A 17,361-nucleotide genomic window follows, 5' to 3' on the forward strand; every position below is an offset into this window, starting at 1 on the left:
AGCCCACCCAACTACCTCATCCCCATATTATTTATTTTTTGTGCCTTTTCACCCCAGTATCTCTACTTGTACATTCGTCTTCTGCACGTCTATCACTCCAGTGTTTAATTGCTAAATTGTAATTATTTCGCCTATTTATTGCCTTACCTCCCTAATCTTACTACATTTGCACACACTGTATATAGACTTTTCTATTGTGTTATTGACTATGTTTGTTTATCCCATGTGGAACTCTGTGTCGCACTGCTTTGCTCAATCTTGGCCAGGTCGCATTTGTAAATGAGAACTTGTTCTCAACTGGTCTACCTGGTTAAAAAAAGGTGAAATAAAAAAAACATCACTTATATTTGACCGGGGCAGCTCTAGCAGGGTAGAAATTTGACAAACTTGAAAGTCCCTGAGCTCTTCAGTAAGGCCATTATATTGCCAATGTTTGTATATGGAGATTGACATTGCTGTGTGCTCGATTTTATACACCTGTCATCAACAGGTGTGGTTGAAATAGCCGAATCCACTAATTTGAAGGGGTGTCCACATCATTTTGTGTATATATTGTGTACTTGAATGGGAATATTGGTTTGAAATTCTGTCAATCCCCCATAACAAACCTATTCATAGAAATATAGATAATAGAATAGATGTTACCATTTAAATTGACCTTTGACGGTGGGTGACTGGCGGCCATCTTTGTTGTAGTAATGAAAAGTTCAAATAAATTAAATTATAAAGGTGTATGAATGGACAAAGCCATCGTTCACTTGACACCATTCATTCCTATGTTTAGCCTCAATAGCGCATTGAAGCCAACTGAAGTCGGTTAAGATGGCGTCTCATGGAGACATTAGATGTGCAGTTTGAGCTACTCCAAGAAGTGATGTTTCAAGCTAGCTCAGTGCTGCCCCATTTCATTGAGTAACTCAAGTTGAAGGCCTGACCGTGGTACTGCAGGCTGCAATTAGCAACTAAATTATCCGTAACTTCTGTGTGCGATTACATTTTTTTTTAATTATTTTAGTTTTTTTTGAATAATCTGTTCAAGGGCATACATCTGGTGTATTGGAAGTAATTTTTGGCAACATGATTGTCTTCTAAAATGTTTTTATTTATATAAAGATTGACCACGTAATTTTTTCCATTCTATAATGGGGATCTTGTTTTCTGCTAACAATGCCCACAGTACCACTGTCGGCCTTGAACTTCTGTGGCTTCATTGAGAAGGGGCAGTCGTTCTCCCCTGGTCTCAACTGATAGAGGGCACAACACAACCTCAGAGTATATAAAGTAGGGTCTAAGCTATGCGAGTATGCAACAACAAAAAAATATTGACTTTATGCGTTTTTAGGCTATAGGTATGGCGTTTGGTAATGGCTTTGTAACCTCTTGTGATGAGCTTTCTTATAGGCTAGTACTGAACAGTGGGAGTGGCTATTTGCATATTTGTAGACTGATTCATAAATGCAGCAAGTGTCCTTGTTAACACCGGTTACCCCATCAAATGACCCAGTTGCATTCAGTTCATTCCTCAGTTTGACTCATTTACTCACATGACTTATGAGACAGTGGCCCAGTTCAAATGCTCCGTTCTATGTTGACCCATTTCTCCCCGGTTTCAGGGGGTCGATCTTTACTTACACTGACAAGTTTGGTTGGTGCAGCCCAAAAGACTTGCTAATTAAACTTACAACCACCAACAAACCCTTGACCCCTATAAATTCCCTCACAGTGGCTGTAAATGTAGTTAAAAAAATACTGCTGTGCTGTGTGCTTCCTGATATGTTAGTCTCAGTCAGGGATGTAATTCGTCAGGAATTCCTGCTTTCTCGACATTATCCTCAATTCCTGCATAATAGAAACTGACCTATCCCCTAGTGAAAATCTTGATTTTCCTATGTTGACTGTCATGTGTGAACGACTTTGTCAACCACTTTGAAAATAACCACTTTAAAAAGGTTGACGACATCCGCTCCTCATTCAATCTGCCTATTCAATCCACAGGTCCCACTCACACGCTTTGACGTCTTTCTCCCCTTTCTCTCCAGATGAAATCCTGCGACTAGTGAGGTCAGACCGCCTGACAACCTACCCGCTCGACCCCATCCCCTCCTCCCTTCTCCAGAACATCTCTGGAGATCTTCTCCCATTCCTCACTTCCCTCATCAACTCATCCCTGACCACTGGCTGCATCCCCTCTGACTTAACAAAAGCCAGAGTTGCTTCCCTCCTCAAGAAACCAACACTCTGTCAAACTACAGACCGGTATTCATTATTTTCTTTCCAAAACACTTAAGCCTGCTGTCTTTCTCTGAACGGTATTGACCCTAACTAGTCAGGCTTCAAGACAGGTCTCAACTGAGACTGCTCTGCTCTCTGTCTCACGAATGCTCTCCACACTGCCAAAGCTGACGCTCTTGCCTCTGTTCTCATCCTCCTAGATCTATTCGCTGCCTTCGACACATGAACCATCAGATCTTCCTCTCCACCCTCTCAGGGCTGGGCGTTTCAGGCTCTGCACGCTCTTGGGTTGCATCCTACCTGGCAGGCCGCTCCTATCAGGTGACGTGGAGAGGATCTGTGTCTGCACCACATGCTCTCACTATTGGTGTCCCCCAGGGCTCGGTTCTAGGCCCTCTCCTCTTCTCTATACACCAAGTTACTCAGCTCCGTCATATAACATGTTCTCTCCTAGCATTGCTATGCGGATGACACTCAACTATATTTCTCCTTCCCCTCCCCTTCTGACACCCAGGTGACACACCCAGGTGCCTGGCAGATATCTCTGCTTGGATGTCGGCCCACCAGCTCAAGCTCAACCTCTACATGATTGAGCTGCTCTTCCTCCCGGAAAGGCCTGCCCGCTTCAAGACCTCTCCATCATGGTTGACTCCACAGTGTCCCCCCCCAGAGAGCAAAGAACTTGGCATGACCCTGGACACATTCTTTTGTTCTCTGAAAACATCAAAGCGGTTACTCGCTCATGCAAGTTAGACCCCACCTCATACAGGAAGCAGCGCAGATCCTAATCCAGGCACTTGTCACCACCCGTCTGGACTACTGCAACTCGCTGTTAGCTGGGCTCCCCGCTTGTGCCATCAAACCCCTGCAACTTATCCAGAACGCCGCAGGCCGCCTGGTGTTCAACCTTCCCAAGTTCTACCATGTGACCCTGCTCCTTTGCACACTCCACTGGCTTCTAGTCGAGGCTTGCATCCACTACAAGACCATGGTACTTGCCTACGGAGCAGCAAGAGAACTTGCCTTTCGTGAACTAACAGTCACACTTTACTTTTCCCCCCCTACTGGCACTAACTGTGATAACTACGTTATTGAAGAAAAATGTACTTACTATCAGTGAGATACTTTTGTGTACATGTGGACACCCCTTCAAATATGTGCATTTGTTTATCTCAGCCACACCTGTTGCTGGCAGGTGTATACAATCGAGCACACAGCCATGCAATCTCCATAGCCAAACTTTGGCAGTAGAATGGCCTTACTGAAGAGCTCAATGACTTTCAACGTGACACCGTCATAGGATGCCACCTTTCCAACAAGTCAGTTCGTCAAATTTCTGCCCTGCTAGAGATGCCCTGGTAAACTAGCTGCTGTTATTGTGAAGTGGAAACGTCTAGGAGCAACAACGGCTCAGCCGCGAAGTTGTAGACCACACAAGCTCACAGAACGGGACCGCCGAGTGCTGAAGAACGTAGGGCGTCAAATTCGTCTGTCCTCAGTTGCAACACTCACTACCGAGTTCCAAACGGCCTCTGCAAGAAAAGTCAGCATAAGAACTGTTTGTCGGGGGCTTCATGAAATGGGTTTCCATGGCCGAGCAGCCGCACACAAGCCTATGATCGCAATGTGAAATGCCAAGCGTCGGCTGGAGTGGTGTAAAGCTCGCCGCCATTGGACTCTGGAGCAGTGGAAACGCGTTATTTGGAGTGATGAATCACGCTTCACCATCTGGCAGTCAACGGACAAATCCTGTTTCAGCATGACAGCATGACAAGGGCACAAAGTGAGGTCCATACAGAATTGGTTTGTCGATCGGTGTGGAAGAAATTGACTGGCCTCCACAGAGCTCTGACCTCAGCTCCATCGCACACCTTTGGGATGAATTGGAACGCCGACTGTGAGCCAGGCCTAATCGCCCAACATCAATGCCCGACCTCAGCTGCTCTTGTGGCTGAATGAAAGCAAGTCCCCACAGCAATGTTCCAACATCTCGTGGAAAGCCTTCCCAGAAGAGTGGAGGCTGTTATAGCAGCAAAGGGGGGGACCAACTCCATACTAATGCCATGATTTTGGAATGATATGTTGAACGAGCAGGTGTCCACATACTTTTGGTCATATGTATGTGGTTGTCCAACCTAGCTATCTTAAAATGAATGCACTAACTAAGTTGCTCTGGGTAAGAGCTTCTGCTAAATTCTTAAAATGTTTAATTATTGCAGCCAGCAAGCAACTGACGATCCCCCAGAACAGACTGTTCCTACCTTTTTTGAAAACGGGTTGTGTGATGGTTGAGCTTCATTCTTTTCTGTCTCTTCTCTCTGTCAGAAATGGTGGAGTCCATGAAGAATGTGGCCGGCATGGACGTGGAGCTGACGGTGGAAGAGCGGAACCTGCTGTCGGTGGCGTACAAAAACGTGATCGGAGCCAGAAGAGCATCCTGGAGGATAATCAGCAGCCTCGAACAGAAAGAAGAGAACAAAGGAGGCGAAGACAAACTAAAGATGATCAGGGAATACAGGCAAACGGTGAGCCACCGGGACGGAGGTAGTAGAAGAATAGCATCCCTGATGAAGGCAGCTTGCTGTCGAAATGTTAGTTACATAATAGATGTAGACCTATTGCATCGGAGGGATGGTGTGTGGCTCCTTTCAAAGTAGAGGTTAAGACTCGGCTCCTCTTTAATCTTTTGAAGAGGTCTTTCAATGGTCATGTTATGTAAAACTGAGACTTCAAAGTTGAGTGTGATGTTTTTTCCTATTCTCCTTGAGTTTGTTGTCCTCTGGTGTTTGTGTTGTCTGCTCTGCAGGTGGAGACTGAGCTAAAATCAATCTGTAACGACATTCTGGATGTACTGGACAAGCACCTCATTCCAGCTGCAAACACGGGAGAATCAAAGGTTTTCTACTACAAAATGTACGTCTGTGGATGGGAGATATCTTCAAAAACTATTTTGCACACACCAGCGAATATGTACGCCCTGACTGCGCTAGTAATATGAGAAAAGGCTGCCATGTCTTCTCAGTGCAGCGTTGTGGCCGTCGCTCATACAACACTCGCTCTCTCTGGCAAGCAGAGCGTAAAACCTCTTATCTGAGCTGTGAAAAAACAGCTACTCAAACTAGCTAAAAAACATCTGTTTTCCACACTTTTCCGTGAAGTGTGCATTTGTGCGCAACCTAGAGCTTGGCCAATAAACCAAAAATGATCAATACCGACCATACCAATCACTTATCGCAGACATTTTGCTGATATCATTCATTACAATAAGCAGACTATACTAGAAAAATGTGACTTTTGATAATATGGGTGATTGTTAATGGGACAATTGATGGCTACAACCATCAAACTAGTAGTATTAACATTTGGTCTTCAACAAGGACCTGAGGGCTGCGCTGAAAATGTGTTATATTTCCTCTCTGTTAAAATTAGCAAAATGTAGTCTTCTATCCAAAGTGTTTAAAATGTTCTATGCTCCCTGACTGTCTTACTTTCATTTCAGTGTTTATTAGCAAGCTGGACACAGTCAAGAAACTGTATAAATGATCGATTTGGTCTTATGTATCAACATTTGAAATTGTGTTTTTTACGTTGGATAAAAGTGGAGACTCAGAGCTAGAAAATGTTATATTATACACTGCAGTTGAGCAACAATGGGAAAGTAATTCTGCTTTGAAAGTTGATAAACTTGTAACCCCACTTTTGAGAAAATGGCCCTTTTGGTAAACGTACTGGAGAGCTGCTCTTTGTCTATACCCGTTCAGCATTGTTTACACCCACTGAAGCCTTAGTCCCAGCCATCTCTTTAAGGATTCACATGTGAGGTCATGTGATAAACACACGTTATATCAAATCAAAGTTTATTTGTCACATGCACAGGATGCGGAAGGTGTAAACGGTACAATGATAGTACTTGCATAGTAGCAATATCAAAAACAGAATGTGTCCAGATAAAAATATTTTATGAATATTTGATCGTTATTAGATGACGCTTACCCGACACACTTGTCTAAATTGATGGGTTATGTGAAGGAGATGCTATATCCACCCCTCACCCAGATCTTGCTAAGTGAATGGATCACTATTGTCTAGACATGTACACATGTTCATGAAATGCCATCGATGGTTGTAATCACCCACAGACACACCTGCTAATTTGATGGGTCTTGTAATAATCCAGACGAAGTGGAGTCTTGTTAGACTTGTAGCTAGCTAGCTAAACAATGAACCGGCATAACCCCAACTACTACCAATACAAACATTGTCATAGCTGTAGTATGAATCTGCAGGTAGCTAAAGCTAACAAACTAGGTTAAATGTTAACTAGCTAACATTAGGCTATAACTAGCAATGCAAATGGATTTCTGCTTCAAATAATATTACTACACAGATCATACACGTAACGTTAGCTAGTGAGCCCGCAAGCTAACATTTGCTAGCTAACAGTCTGCTTTAACTTGCAAAAAAAAGACTTTCTAACCAAATTTGAAACTTCTATCAGAAAAATGTAGCTAGGCTCTTACCCGTATACATGGATGAATGCTTCATGGGCAGACTGGAACCATTTTAACTCCGTTTTCTTTGTAGCTAACTCTTGTTTGGCCAGCTTTGTGTCAAGTCACTCAGTTCAAACTAACCGTAGCGTGTGCAGAATGTTGCCCATCGCTTTTTCCTACTGATCTGTTGATGGTGCCTACTAAATTCAGGGCATCAATCTTGTGAAAAGTAGCAAAACTTTTGTACTTCTCGATGGCTAACATCATTTTTTTTTTTAAATGGCGCGGTAGAAAGGACTGTCAACACATACTAAACAGCTCACGTTATAGACAGAAGTGTGCTACATGGCAGACCAAACCCATCTCCTGTCATGTCCAGCCTATACATTATCTCAGCCAATCATGGCTAGTGGGAAGGTTTCTGTCCCACGGGCCGTATATTTGACATTCCTGGTTTAAAGAATCGTAACAAAACTTGTGTACATGGTTATAGACTTATTGTTCTATTTATCGTTATAGCATCAATTCAGGACATTTATCGCGATATAGATTTTTGTCCATATTGCCCAGCTCTAGCACTACCCCACAAGGATTTAAAAGCACACGCTTGGTGTAAGCAAGGGCACTTAACACCAATCCTTTTAATTCCAAATAGGGGAATTCAGTGCAGAAGTGCATATTTCAGGAAAAGAGTCTTATATTAACATAAGGAGACCATGGATTTATTGTTTTGTGGGGTTGAAATAACCGTGGTCTCGTTCTCCCCTCTGTCCCCAGGAAGGGAGACTACCACAGGTACCTGGCAGAGTTCGCCACGGGCAACGACAGGAAGGAGGCGGCGGAGAACAGTTTGGTAGCCTACAAAGCCGCGAGCGACATCGCCATGATTGAGCTCCCCCCGACTCACCCCATCCGCCTGGGACTGGCACTCAACTTCTCCGTATTTTATTATGAAATTCTCAATTCCCCTGACCGTGCATGCAGGTGGGCCCCTTCTCTCCTGTCTCATCTTCTCATCTTCTCTTTTTTCCCTGCTCACTCCACGTCTGTCTCGCCCATCTTCCTCTACACTCAATTGCCAGATGTGTTAAGTAGAAAGGGATTGTGAGGGAGTAATAATACACTTGATTTATATGCATTGCCTTACTCATCGTTTTCTTGCAGTACCAGGCATTGAACCGTCTTTCAGTAATATCTTCAAAGAAACAGAACGAGTTCTGATTTGATTATTATTTGGGGCTCATATCTGGTGCTGCATCATGCCATGGTGAAATTTTCAGACTAGGTGTGCAGTACAGTCTCACCAATACAGTACATTGAGGAAGTCACCTCATGCCCTGGCTAGTAATACTATGTGTGTGTGTGTGTGTGTGTGTGTGTGTGTGTGTGTATATATATATATATATATATATATATATATATATATATATATATATATATATATATATATATATATATATATATATATATATATATATATATATATATATATATATATATATATATATATATATATATATATATACAAATTTTAACAAATACATTTTATTGTATATTCCATACCGGTACATGTTACCAGATGTTCAGCCCATTGTTGATGTGTGACTTGGATGCTGTGTGAAATCCAACCTTTGACCCCTCTGCTCTGCCCATGCTGCTGCCCTCAGGTTGGCAAAGGCAGCATTTGACGATGCCATTGCAGAACTGGACACGCTGAGCGAGGAGAGCTACAAGGACTCCACGCTCATCATGCAGTTGCTACGCGACAACCTTACATTATGGACTTCAGACATGCAGGGGGATGGTGAGCGTTCCATGCTTCTTCACCTGTTATATGTAGCACAATAACTATTGACTAAACACACTCCAGCGTCTCTTTTCAGTGTTGTTCAAAAAGTATGCTGCTACATCAGCTTGACAGCAAACAAGGTCACGTAGAGGATGGGTGTTTTCCAGCTATTGACTTTACAGACTGCTGGACTGGTGCGGTGTACACTTGACCTCACCCACCCTTTCTCTAACTTCCCTCCTCCCCTCAGTACAGTGGTCCTTCTCTAACCGAAGCACCTCTCCATCTCTAGCGCTCTCTTTCTCCCACTCGTTCTCTTTCTTTCACTATCTCTTTGTCTTTCACCTTTCTCTTTGTTTCTCTCCCTTTTACTTTTTTTGTCCTGGTCCGTCTGTTGAGCTGTACTCCCTTTCACTGCTCTAATATCTCTCTCCCATCTCTCTCGTGTCTCCGTTTTCCTCTGTGTAGATTCTTAAGGACAACCCCTCTTCATTCCCTCTATAGAACTGTATTTTGTAAGTTATCTCTTTCACCTTTCTTGGGCATACCTCTTGCTCCCCCACTCAGACTTGCTACCCCTCACTAACCCTTTGTCACTGCATCATCCAGCGCCAGGTTGGGCTCATTAGGGCACACGGTAGCAAAATGTTGTGCAACGGGAAACAGGTGTTTCTTATTAAATAGCGCTGAACATTGAGTGCATTTTTAGGTCTTTTTTTCAGCTTTGGTTTGATAATGAAACAATAATCACGGTTTTTGGTTTCTTTTTTTATTAAATGTTTTATTAAGTGCACTATGCATTATGTGCATTAAATGATGTAACAACACAGAATAAAACTATTAATAAACCTCCCATGATGGTAGGGACTTCCCATTACTGATTATCACTTATTAACCCCGTAAAACAATACACATCAATATCTGTCTGTTTTTTTGTTGCATGGCCTGTCTCCATCTGCCGATGTTGGCCCTCAGCATCTGCGGTGGAAGTTGGCAGCGTTACAGCGGTGTTTGTCAGTCCAGGAGATATCCCGGAAATCTGTCTTCTCACGAAAATGCCTGTCGTGTCCGAACGGTTATAGCCTAATGTTAGCTAGTTAACATTGAACCTAGTTTGTTAGCTTTAGCTTATTTAGTCTCAAATTAATAATGAAACATGTTCAATTTGGTTTAAATAATGCAAAAACAAAGTGTTGGAGAAGAAAGTAAAAGTTAAATATTTGCCATGTAAAAAAGCTAACGTTTAAGTTCCTTGCTCAGAACATGAGAACATATGAAAGCTGGTGGTTCCTTTTAACATGAGTCTTCATTATTCTCAGGTAAGAAGTTTTAGGTTGTAGTTATTATAGGACTATTTCTCTCTATACCATTTGCTCAGTCAGACTGCTATATCAAATCATAGACTTAATTATAATATAACACACAGAAATACGAGCCTTAGGTCATTTAATATGGTCAAATCCGGAAGCTATCATTTCGAAAACAAACTGTTTATTCTTTAAGTGAAATACGGAACCGTTCCGTATTTTATCTAACGGGGGGCATCCCTAAGTCTAAATATTGCTGTTACATTGCACAACTTTCAACGTTATGTCATAATTATGTACAATTCCGGCAAATTAATTACGGTCTTTGTTAGGAAGAAATGGTCTTCACACAGTTCGCTACGAGCCAGACAGCCCACAGTGACACAATTTCCCTAGTTAAAAGAAATTCATGTTAGCAGGCAATATGAACTAAATATGCAGGTTTAAAATATATATACACGTGTATTGATTTTAAGAATTTATGTTTATGGTTAGGTGCAACGGCAGTACTTTTTTTCGCGAATGCGCTTGTTAGATCTTCACCCGTTTGGCGAAGTAAGCTGTAATTCGATGATAAATTAACAGGTACTGCATCGATTATATGCAACGCAGGACAAGCTAGATAAACTAGTAATATCATCAACCATGTGTAGTTAACTAGTGATTGTGTTAAGATTGATTGTTTTTTATAAGATATGCTTAATGCTTGCTAGCAACTTACCTTGGCTCTTGCTGCACTCGTGTAAAAGTTAGTCAGCCTGCTATGCAGTCTCCTCGTGGAGTGCAATGTAATCGGCCATAACCGGTGTCCAAAAATGCCGATTACCGATTGTTATGGAAACTTGAAATCGGCCCTAATTAATCGGTCGACCTCTAGTTTGGGCTACACACTAATATGACCCCTCTATGGAAAGGTGAGACTCACGAACACGTACAGTGCCTTCAGAAAGTATTCGCACCCCTTTAGTGTTTCCAAATTTTGTTGATACAGCCAGGATATGAAATGTATTACATTGAAATTGTGTCACAGATCTACACACAATACCCCATAATGTAAAGGTGGAATTTTGTTTTGTAGAACATTTTTTTTATGAAAATGAAAAGCTGAAATGTCTTGAGTCAATAAGTATTCAACCTTTTGTTATGGCAAGCCTAAATAAGTAAAAAATGTGCTTAACAAATCGCATAACAAGTTTTCAATGCCACTCAAAGAAGGGTACCGATCAATGGCTAAAAGTAACTGAATGTCCCTTTTGAGCATGAGGAAGTTATTAATTAAGCTTTTCATGGTGTTTCAATACACCCAGTCACTACAGAGATAGAGGCGTCCTTTCTAACTCATTTGCCAGAGAGGAAGGAAACTGCTCAGGGATTTCGCCATGAGGCCAATGGTGATTTTAAAGTAGTTATAGTTTAATGGTTGTGATATGAGAACTGATGGAGCAACAACATTGTAGTTACTAACCTAAATGACAGAGTGAAAAGATTGAAACCTGTACAGAATACAAATATTCCAAAACATGCATCCTGTTTGCAACAAGGCACTTAACTAATACTGCAAAAACGTGGCAAAGAAATGTACTTTTTGTCCTGAATACAAAGTGTTCACGGAGTACACATTACTGAGTACCACTCTTCATATTTTCAAGCATGGTGGTGGGTGCATCATGTTATGGGTACGCTTGTCATAGGGAAAGACTAAGACGTTTTTTAAGATAAGAAACCGAATACAGTCTAGCACAGGCAAAATCCTAGAGGGAGAAGCTGGAAGTCTGCTTTCCAACAGACACTGGGAGACATTCACATTTCAGTGGGACAATAACCTAAAACACAAGGCCAAATCTACACTGGATTTTCTTACCAAAATAACATTCAATGTTCCTGAGTGGCTTAGTTACAGCTTTACTTAAATCGGCTTGAAAATCTATGACAAGACTTGAAAATGGTTGTCTGGCAACGATCAACTTGACAGACCTTGAAGAATTAAAAAAATAGTAATGGGCAAATATTATACAATCCAGGTGTGCAAAACAAATCTCCACCAACGGCGCTTCTACAAAGTTTTACTTGGATATGAACACTTAAGTAAATGAGATGTATTTCTGTATTTAAAATGTACACATTTATAAAAACTTGTTTTCACTTTGTCATTATGGGGTATTGTGTGTAGATGGGTGAGAATCTATTTAATGTTTTTATTCTGGCTGTAACACAACAAAATGTGGAATAAGTGAACTGGTATGAATACTTTTTGAAGGCACTGTACGTCGCTTGTTTTGCTCTAGGATGCCCACAAGCCTCATAAGACTTGTCTGAAGGTAGCCTGATACCAGTTTTAAAAAATGAATGGAAGTATATATGGAAGTAGTTTAGTGCCTAAGAAATGTGTTAAAAGAATACTTTGGGATTTTGGCAATGAGGCCCTTTATCTACTTCCCCAGAGTCGGATGAAGTCGTGGATACCATTTTATGACGAATTATCCCTTTAAATATGGGTAAAACAAATGAATCATTGAGCTTTCTTACATCTCTCAGATATAGGACAGACACTTCAAAACAATCTTCCTTTTAATTTATTTTTTGACTATGAATCTGTTATTCAATGTGTTTCTATGGGCTAATGACTGTAAGGCCAAATTCAATGTTTAATCAAATATTTTTCTTTTTATACCTAAAGGGGTCCCTCAAGCGTAGACTCTCGGACAGGAGTCTCCAACCTATTCTAACATGAGAACTACTCAAATAAGCCTGTCCTTCTCTTCTCCCTTGCAATGCTTCCCCAGGTTCTTAGTGCACTACTTTCTCTTGTCCGCTATGCTTTCTTTTAAAGGGGGCACTATAAAATGAGTCCTTGCGCTAACTGAGAAAATATTGACGTAACACAACCGGTCATATTTAGCTAACTCTCGGCTGACAGAAACCACAATAGGAATTAGCTAATAGAAATTACTATTTACAATTCATCAAATCACGGGTGATCTCACCGTTGATTGAAATAATTGAGTAAAACACTTTCTAAAAATCGTGTGCGCCACAATGTTTGTTTTTTCACGTCAGCCGAAGAGGAGACAAGATTAGTTTGTTCTGTTTGCACTATGCATGTTGAGAAGGTGGTGTGTCTATGATCATTCACTTCCGGAAGTTTACTCGAAAGATGAGTGAACCATTCCTTCACCTCGTTATAACATCTTTGGTCTGACAGATGTTTACGTGACACCCAGAATGCATTGTAGAATGTCAACAAACATGGCGCCACACATAGCTGGCAAATGGCTTAACATTCGCTCATCATAATCAGTACAACCTTCAAAAAAGTATTTTACACTCATCATGGGTGTCCATTACAATCTATACAATAACCAGAATGCATTATTTGCCACCAGTACTTGAAAATGTGAATAAAACTGTAAATACATTATGCTTCATACATAAACGACAACACGATATACAGGAAATAATGCACTTATTTTGATAGGAACACGCACGTTTAATTTATTTAACCTTTGTTTAACTAGGCAGGTCAGTTAACCTCTCTAGGCTAGGCGGGACGAATTCGTCCCACCTACGTAACAGCCACGGCTATCCTGTGGCGCGATTTTCAAAACCTTAAAAATCCTATTACTTCAATTTCTCAAACATATGACTATTTTACAGCCATTTAAAGATAAGACTCTCGTTAATCTAACCACACTGTCCGATTTCAAAAAGGCTTTACAACGAAAGCAAAACATTAGATTATGTCAGCAGAGTACCAAGCCAGAAATAATCAGACACCCATTTTTCAAGCCAGCATATAATGTCACCAAAACCCAGAAGACAGCTAAATGCAGCACTCACCTTTGATGATCTTCATCAGATGACAACCCTAGGACATTATGTTATACAATACATGCATGTTTTGTTCAATCAAGTTCATATTTATATCAAAAACCAGCTTTTTACATTAGCATGTGACGTTCAGAACTAGCATACCCCCCGCAAACTTCCGGGGAATTCGCTAACATTTTACTAAATTACTCACGATAAACGTTCACAAAAAGCATAACAATTATTTTAAGAATTATAGATACAGACCTCCTCTATGCACTCGATATGTCCGATTTTAAAATAGCTTTTTGGTGAAAGCACATTTTGCAATATTCTAAGTACATAGCCCAGGCATCACGGGCTCGCTATTTAGACACCCGGCAAGTTTAGCACTCACCATAATCATATTTACTATTATAAAAATTTCATTACCTTTTGTTGTCTTCGTCAGAATACACACCCAGGACAGCTACTTCAATAACAAATGTTGGTTTGGTCCAAAATAATCCATCGTTATATCCGAATAGCGGCGTTTTGTTCGTGCGTTCCAGACACTATCCGAAATAGTAAAGAAGTGTCACGCGCTTGGCGCAATTCGTGACAATAAAATTCTAAGTATTCCATTACCGTACTTCGAAGCATGTCAACCGCTGTTTAAAATCAATTTTTACGACATTTTTCTCGTAGAAAAGCGATAATATTCCGACAGGGAATCTCCTTTTCGGCAAACAGAGGAAAAAATCCCAAAGGCGGGGGCGGTCGGGGTCACGCGCATAAGCTAGTGTCTCTTGATCGGCCACTTGAGAAAGGCGATAATGTGTTTCAGCCTGGGGCTGGAATGACGACATTCTGTTTTTTCCCGGGCTCTGATCGCCTATGGACGACGTGGGAAGTGTCACGTTAGAGCAGAGATCCTTAGTAAATGATAGAGATGGAAAAGAAGTTCAACAAATGGTCAGACAGGCCACTTCCTGTAAAGGAATCTCTCAGGTTTTGACCTGCCATTTGAGTTCTGTTATACTCACAGACACCATTCAAACAGTTTTAGAAAATTTAGGGTGTTTTCTATCCATATGTAATAAGTATATGCATATTCTAGTTACTGGGTAGGAGTGGTAACCAGATTAACTCGGGTACGTTTTTTATCCAGCCGTGAAAATAAGTAGAAGCTAGAGATGTTCCCCTCTCATTCGGCATGAGTTGAATGGGGTGTGGTTAGTGACACTGTCTGACTCACTGAAATGCAAGTTCTACCAACACTGTCTGTCTGGTTTTGGGCTAAACTTAAGGGACTCCACTTATTAATATGGCTGAACATGATACACTCAATCTTCACACCGAAACACAAATGTGTGGTTGATGTGCACCAACACACTAACTACATGAAGCTAAGATGTTTTTCTCCCCTCACCATCTCACATGTGTGGCACTAGTCTGGGTGATGTCAGAGGACATGGGCAGTCCAACCAAGCAGCCTGTTGGTGTGTATGTAATGGTTATAGCAGGTCTTAAAAATAAATTATATATATATATCTATATCATTTATCATTTATTTTGAGGCGGGGCAACAAACTCAGTACTTTAAAATGACTAAAACCTGTAGAAATGATCATGGATATACATTAAGTCCTCACTGCCCTGTTGTCATGGTAACAGTGGGTGGGCTCTGGATTCTTGTCAGTTTTTAAAAAATGTTTTTTGCATTTGTGGTGAAATTGACAAACTGGCTTTTTAATTATGAAAATGTAATCGATTTTCCTCTCTCTTCAGGTGAAGAACAGAATAAAGAAGCACTGCAAGATGTGGAGGATGAGACCCAGCAGTGAGACTTTACAGCTAATACCCGAAACCTCCCTCTCCCTCCTATTGCCTGCCCCGCTAACCCCAGGTCCTACTACGTGTCAGTGAGAGCTCACAAACTTGGCTTTTACTCCGACGTCCACTCGCTCTATTTTTCCCCACCTCTTCTTTCTTTAATTCTTTCTTTATGTTCTATCACTCTGTCTGTTAGCTCATAGCCCCTCTGTGCTTCCTAGGGTTTTTATTTTCTTTAAAAACAATCCTATTAAATTCTCCTATTTCAGTGGAAATAATATACTTCCACGTTAAAACACAAGAGAAAATGTAAAAGCTAAAGCTTCGAGCTGTTCCTGGTTGTTACCTTTTATTGATTTTTATAACTCCTGTTGCAAGCCTGTAAGGTTCACGTCGTTCCCTTTCCTTTTTTTGTTGTTGCTTTTTTTCGTTTACATTTTTGCCATGTCATCAGTTGCCAAGTGTGCTTGCTTGGGGTCGTCAACGTTCACACAATTAACGAGTTGATTTTTAAAACACAAACGTTTAACTCTTTTTCCATACCTGTGATGTCTTTGTGCTACTTTACGCTAATCGTCTAAGTTTTTGGTCGGAAATTAGGGATGGTCGTGAATTTTGACGGTTTGTAAAAGGGACATTTTAATGCCCTCTCTCGCTCTCTCGCTCTGTCGCTCATTGCAAGACTGTTTTATCAATGGTGATAGCTGAACTTCCCATGAGTGTCTCTTTCTTTGCGATCACCCCTCAAGTCCAGAGCATGGACCATGAAAGAGGCTGTAGCGCTGCTTTTTTACTCATTGCTGACGTAAGGACACGATGGCTTGTAGCAGTTGGATGGGGGAAAAAACAAGAATCTCCCTTTCTCTGATGTTAGGTAAAGCAGGTTTGCATTGGCACTGTCAAAACAAAAACAACCTTTGTTTAAAAAAATAAAAACTTGCTTATGTCATCTTGTATCCCCATTCTGTTCCAGAATGTTCCCTTTCTTTCTCTATTTCTTTCTTTCTCTGTCATGCCCCCATATTTTCTCTCTCTGTTCAGTATGTGTAACTTGAATCTGATTTGTACTACTGGATATTCTGACTGGAGCCACAAGCACTGTCTGTATTCTTACTGAAACACAGCATGGAAATTAACATTAAACTTCAAATTTAAAAAAAGGAACTTAAATTAAAATGCACCTGTCATGTCATTTTTCGCCTCAAATGCCAGAGACTGACAACAGTTTACCTTCTGTTGTTACTGTCATTGAAGGGTAAGGTGCTCATTCAGTGAGCTGATCAGGAAATGAGTCTTACCCTCCAACAGTAACAACAGAATGTAAACTGTCAGTTTCTGGCTAGACTACAATCTTTTGATTCTGTGGATCTTTTTCTTTTGGAGTACCTAGGTTGAAGCGGGAAAGGCATAAGAACAACACACATTTTTGGAAAGATGTCTACTAATTAATACAGTATCTTGTTTTTGGCCCCACAGATGACTTGTAGTCCATGGGCCAGAGAGCCAAATTTCACATATTTCGGTCCATGTATGTGGGTTATATTTTGGTATAATACCCACATTTAGCTACCTCTGATACATGGGTATCACTGCATTATTATGCCCCCTATGCTGTTATTTGGGCCAAAAGGATTGAAGATATGAAATGTCATTTTGTATTATAAGGGAAAAATCATCTGTAAGGCAATTTGATAAGTTAACTTCATAATACAACACATTAAGGTGGGAAACAATTGGAATGGTGATGTCATCTCTATATCGAGCTAGAATGGACAGTATTGGGATGTGCTCTATTATGACATGGTATCCTCATAACTATACCAAATTTCACACATGACAAGGAGACACATTGGGTCTTATTTTTGTAAATTGATCCTACCAAAGGGGCCGCCAGTTGCCAATCCCTGCAACAGACTAT

At 40.9% G+C, this 17,361-nt stretch overlaps 1 protein-coding gene across 4 annotated transcripts in view; it reads left to right on the forward strand.

Annotated features, from left to right (window-relative positions):
- LOC106567579 (14-3-3 protein epsilon) overlaps nucleotides 1–16,619 on the forward strand; it is a 47,477-nt gene extending 30,858 nt beyond the window's left edge. For 2 of the 4 annotated variants that reach the window (XM_014137062.3, XM_014137065.3), the window contains 5 exons: nucleotides 4,558–4,757; nucleotides 5,039–5,145; nucleotides 7,503–7,709; nucleotides 8,393–8,529; nucleotides 15,399–16,619. In XM_014137062.3, the coding sequence (XP_013992537.1) occupies nucleotides 4,558–4,757; nucleotides 5,039–5,145; nucleotides 7,503–7,709; nucleotides 8,393–8,529; nucleotides 15,399–15,454 (707 nt within the window). In that variant the 3' untranslated portion in view covers nucleotides 15,455–16,619. Of the gene's footprint in view, nucleotides 1–2,039; nucleotides 2,257–2,432; nucleotides 2,554–4,557; nucleotides 4,758–5,038; nucleotides 5,146–7,502; nucleotides 7,710–8,392; nucleotides 8,530–8,982; nucleotides 9,030–15,398 lie in introns of all 4 variants that reach the window. The other 2 variants (XM_014137064.3, XM_014137063.3) reach the window with 2 other exon arrangements.
- Nucleotides 16,620–17,361: the final 742 nt, after the last annotated feature.

This window comes from Salmo salar, chromosome 13 (assembly GCF_965601325.2).
Source record: "Salmo salar chromosome 13, fSalSal1, whole genome shotgun sequence".
Classification (NCBI taxonomy): domain Eukaryota; kingdom Metazoa; phylum Chordata; class Actinopteri; order Salmoniformes; family Salmonidae; genus Salmo; species Salmo salar.